Source organism: Gekko japonicus, unplaced genomic scaffold (assembly GCF_001447785.1).
Source record: "Gekko japonicus isolate JY-2015 unplaced genomic scaffold, Gekko_japonicus_V1.1 scaffold1098, whole genome shotgun sequence".
NCBI lineage: Eukaryota > Metazoa > Chordata > Lepidosauria > Squamata > Gekkonidae > Gekko > Gekko japonicus.
In genome coordinates, this window is record NW_015160244.1 from 406,542 (window position 1) to 411,287 (window position 4,746).

General features: G+C 51.6%; 1 protein-coding gene across 1 annotated transcript in view; it reads right to left on the bottom strand.

The window, feature by feature from the left end:
• Positions 1–4,746, bottom strand: part of NLRC3 (NLR family, CARD domain containing 3) — a 30,427-nt gene that overhangs the window by 5,208 nt on the left and 20,473 nt on the right. The window contains exons 10-11 of the mRNA XM_015413560.1: positions 4,564–4,647; positions 4,090–4,173 (exon numbers count right to left, since the gene is read on the bottom strand). Coding sequence (XP_015269046.1) covers positions 4,090–4,173; positions 4,564–4,647 — 168 coding nt within the window. The remainder of the gene's footprint in view (positions 1–4,089; positions 4,174–4,563; positions 4,648–4,746) is intronic.

Below are 4,746 nucleotides of genomic sequence, written 5' to 3' on the forward strand. Positions count from 1 at the left end.
AGCCATGAAATTAAAAGACGCCTGCTCCTTGGGAGGAAAGCAATGGCGAACCTAAACAGCATGATAAAAAGTAGAGACATCTCCCTGCCAACAAAAGTCCGCATGGTCAAAGCAATGGTATTCCCAGTAGTCATGTATGGCTGCGAGAGTTGGACCATAAGGAAGGCCGAGCACCGAAGAATAGATTCTTTTGAACTATGGTGCTAAAGAAGACTCTTGAGAGTCCCTTGGACTGCAAGGAGATCAAATCAGTCCATCCTAAAAGAAATCAACCCTGACTGTTCCCTGGAAGGCCAGATAATGAAACTGAAGCTCAAATACTTTGGCCACCCAATGAGAAGGGAGCACTCCCTGGAGAAGAAGACCCTGATGCTGGGAAAGATTGAAGGTCAAAGAAGACCGGGACGGCAAAGGATGAGATGGTTAGACAGTGTCATCGATGCAACGAACATGAAATTGAGCAGACTTCAGAGGATGGCGGAAGACAGGAGGGCCTGGTGGGATCTGGTCCACGGGGTCGCGGAGAGTCGGACTCGACTGTGCGACTAAACAACAAAAAGCTACGGGCCAGTCTTGCATTTACCCAAATCAGATGCTCTGTGAATTGTAGGTACTTTAGTTAGATCCTGTCTTTGCAAGACCCTGAGTTTGCGCCCTGTAGTAATACTTTGGTTTACCTGGAGAGACTCTGCTCAAGTCCTTACCCACCTGCCTGGCTCCTTGGCATGCTACTCACAGATACTCCTGCGAGGCTGACTTTGGGCAATCATGTGAGAAAGGGGGGAGGGGTGGACTTTACCTGAAGTGGTGGCAGTGGCCGGGGGGGCGGGCGAAACAGTGGCTAGTCCTGCCCCCTGAAACTCTTCTTGGTCTCTGAGGTGCTACTGAACTCGAATCTGTTTTTATTTTACTACAACATGGCGTCTCTCCGAAATGAGACAGTTGAGAGTAAGAGGAGGAGGAGGAGGAGGAGGAGGAGATTGGATTTACACCCCGCCCTTCACTACCCTAAGGAGTCTCAGAGCAGCTTACAATCGCCTTTTCCCTTCCCCTCCCCGCAACAGACACCTTGGGAGGTCGGTGGGGCTGAGAGAGCTCTGACTGAGGACTGCTCCTGAGAGGACTTGTGACTGACCCAAGGCCACACCAGCAGCTGCATGTGGAGGAGTGGGGAATCAGACCCAGTTCTCCCAGATTAGAATCTGTGCTCCTCCTAACCACTGCACACCAAACTCAGCAAGAGTGAAGATTCTTTCCTGCAGCAGCGTCCCTTTGCCTGCCTCCGGAGCAACGCCACCGGGGAAGGAGACCTTTGGAATCCGGGGTCGCGTGCACCCCCAATGCTTTACATACATTCAATTCCACGTCACTCCCCAGAAAGCGTGCACACAGGCTCGCCGGCTGCAATACTTCAGCCAGAAACGCTTCCCCCACATGGCAAATGAATAAATAAAATTCCCTGCAAGGGGAAGACTAGCGCATCAAGGTGAAATGTTCTAGTCCACCCAGTTCCCTTTGTGCCACTTTATTTTTGCTTGCGGGGAGGTCTCATTCAATCCAGACACCTATAATCCCGGCTCTCTGGTCCACAGCAGTACTCCGCATCTGCGTGTGTCACTGGAATGTGTCTCGGACGCTCGTTTGAAACCAGTTTCACTGTAACCACCCCTCTACTCTGCCCCGAATCATCATGCTTTGGGGGCGCTGCGACTTCTCCATTACCAAATTCAAAGCTGCGTTTCCCGACAACTGGCGGAGGTACCTGGTTAGAAGTCATTGTCGCCAAATTGGCCAAACGCTTGTTTGTCCTTTGCCTATCAACAAATATCTCCTCTTCCGCCCTTGAAGAGCTGGTAATGATAAGCATTTATGCGGCACGAGTCCAGCGTTCAGAGCACTTCATGTACACGGTCTGAGTCACCCTCACAAATAACGTAATCATTCTGCTCCCGGAAACTTGAAATTAGCCATCATTTTTTACAATCCGGGGGAGGGTCTCAGCTGCAGACTGCCTACGATGTCCTACTTATAAAGTGTGAATGGGGGGGGGCGTGTGTGTATCAAGCCACGCTGGTTATTTACGTTCTAAAAAGCATGCAAGCTTTCCAATTGTTGCCCGTTCAAAAGTGTTCTCGAGCTTGCGAAATAACGATGCTACCGGCACATCCATAATAATAATAATACCACAAACACACAGGGTGCGGTCAGACAGCGTGCTGGGAGCGGTTTAAATTGCTCCGGCCCTGATGTGTTTTTTTTTTAACCTGGAGAATCGCGATCACACTCAACTCCTTGCTCCGGATCGCTACGCAGTCACATCGCTCCCCGCCGTCCATGCGTGGGAACGTGCGTCGCTGTTGTTTTTTTCAGTTTGGGCATGCGCACAGGCAGCCACCTGTAGAACTAAAATGTTCGCGCGTGCGCCGAACAGCGATTTCCACGTCAACCCGACCGCTGTAACACTTCCCTTTAAACTTTAAAGGAACACTTCCCTTTAAGCGTTTACCGCGAAAATGGCCACCGTGAGATCCCGAACTGGTCTAAACACTAAAACTAGGCACCGTTTAAACATTGTTTTTAATAATGCGGTGGCGTACCTCCGCCTATGCGCACACCGCCAACGCTTTAAAAATATGGTGGGTGAAAAGCGGAAGCCTCGGGCAGCTTTCGAGCGGGGTTGTTCTCTCAAGGGCAGTTCTCAAGAGGGCTCTCTCAGCCCCCACCTACCTCTCGGGGTGTCTGTTGTGGGGAGGGGAAGGGAAAGGGATTGTAAGCCGCTCTGAGACTCCTTCGGGTAGTGAAGGGCGGGGTATAACTTCAACCTCCTCCTCTTCTCCTTTATCCTTTTGCACAGGGACAGACATGTTTGTCCTATGTAGAGAGCGGAAGGGTGTTGCTGATATTTGATGGCATATATAATGTTGGAAGATGAACAAGTGAATGAATCTGTGATGGTGTGGTTGGTGTTGTTAAGTCCAATGACAGTGTTGTCACAGTCCCATACAGGTCCCCATAGTCACGCTTCAAGAGTAGACTACAACGTGAGAGTGCTGAACGGGACTTCATTCACAAGTTCAAAACAGTGGACCACCCAGGGCTGAACAGAGACATATGGATGCTAATTTTCTGTCCATAAGCATTTCCCCTCTGTTCTAATCAAAATGATGACACTGCGCATTATATCTCTATATCTCTGACTGGGATTGTGAGGACTCCCGAGATCTCCATGCCTACTCATATCTGATGAAGAGAGCTTTGACTCTTGGAAGCCTGTAGCCCAAATATTTTGTTGGTCTCCAAGTTGCTACTGGATTAAAATCTAACATTAGGCCAGCATCACAGTCCTCTTCACTCTTCCTTGTTTTAGTTTCAGATACGGGGTTACCTTTTTCTGGAACCTGAGCATTCACCAGCTTCAACACATACACACCACACATTCCTTTGGTTTTTGTGTATGCCGAACGCCAAAGAAGAATGCACACCCCTACACTCTGTGCGCAACGATGCAAGCATGCTCCTCCTGCATATGCGCTTGTGATGGTTGCTTGGTAATGCCAGTGCCCTGGATGGGAGCAGCAGGAAGTGTCCATCGGAGAGGCAGCGGCTGTGTAGCAGTTAGAGCAGCAGGGCTGTTCGAATCCTCAGTCTGCCACAGAAGCTAGTTGGGTGACCCCAGGCCAGTCACACGCACGCAACCGGCTCGACCTTCCAGGACTGTTGTATGCGATTGTAACGTGAAGGAAGGGAGAATGATTTACACCGCACCCTAAGTTTGGAGGGAGAGTGGGATTTTGTCTTCTCCCTTGGGATAAAAAGGACTCAACCAACGCGCCCTCCAAGCGGTGGAGCCTCGTGAGCAAAAATCCTACTTTGTGAGCTACCGGCATTAAAGTGGTGAGCGAGCAATCTGACTCCTGCATCAATTAGTTTGCTCTGGAGCCATCCCTTCCTGAGCGGAGACAGACATGTGTGAGCCGGAGGCTAAAGAACTGTGAGCTAGCTCACACTAACTCGGCTTAGAGGGAACAGTGGACTCAACACCAGCGACGGCAGAGGGCAAGAGAAAGAGACGCGGGCCGGCAGACTTACTCCAGGCTGGCGAGGCTCTGGTTGAACTGCAACGCTTGGCTGAGGGCTTCGGCGGCTCTGCATTGGAGGAAGTTCCACTGCAAGCTGGAGGAAAGGGAACGGGGCAGAGACGTGAGAAGCGGGCCGTGCAGAGGGACCCTCGCGCGACACAAGTTCGCCCAGGGCCGGGTTTTAAAGTGGAAGCGGGCATCCAATCCGGCACAGCGGCCCCGCATTGCCTGGAAGCACCCATCTCAAGTCTGGTTCGGGCTGGGATGACTTAGGGGTACAAACCTTGCACCCCAGAATGGGTGACCGTCACACACGCTTCGCCTCCGCCGGACTGCTCGGCAGCAACCTCTTTGTGCAGTCAAAAAACAAAGCCCCAACCCCCGTCCAGCGAGCTTCCGGATGTGGCCACGAGCCACGCTCCCCTCAGCCAAAGACCAGGCCTGAACCGTGCCCAAGGAATGTGCGCCCCCCAAAAAAACTTACTGTAGGGAAGTGAGCGCCTGGTTCTCCTTCAGTGCCAGCGCAATGGCCTGGGCACCTTCGTCGTGCAAGAGGTTGGCAGCCAAGCTGGAAGCGGAGCCCAGAGAAAGGAGACGCCCAGGGGTCATTTCATAGAAAAAGAGGTGCAGGAGCTCATTAGCATAACTCATTAGCATAACTCATTAG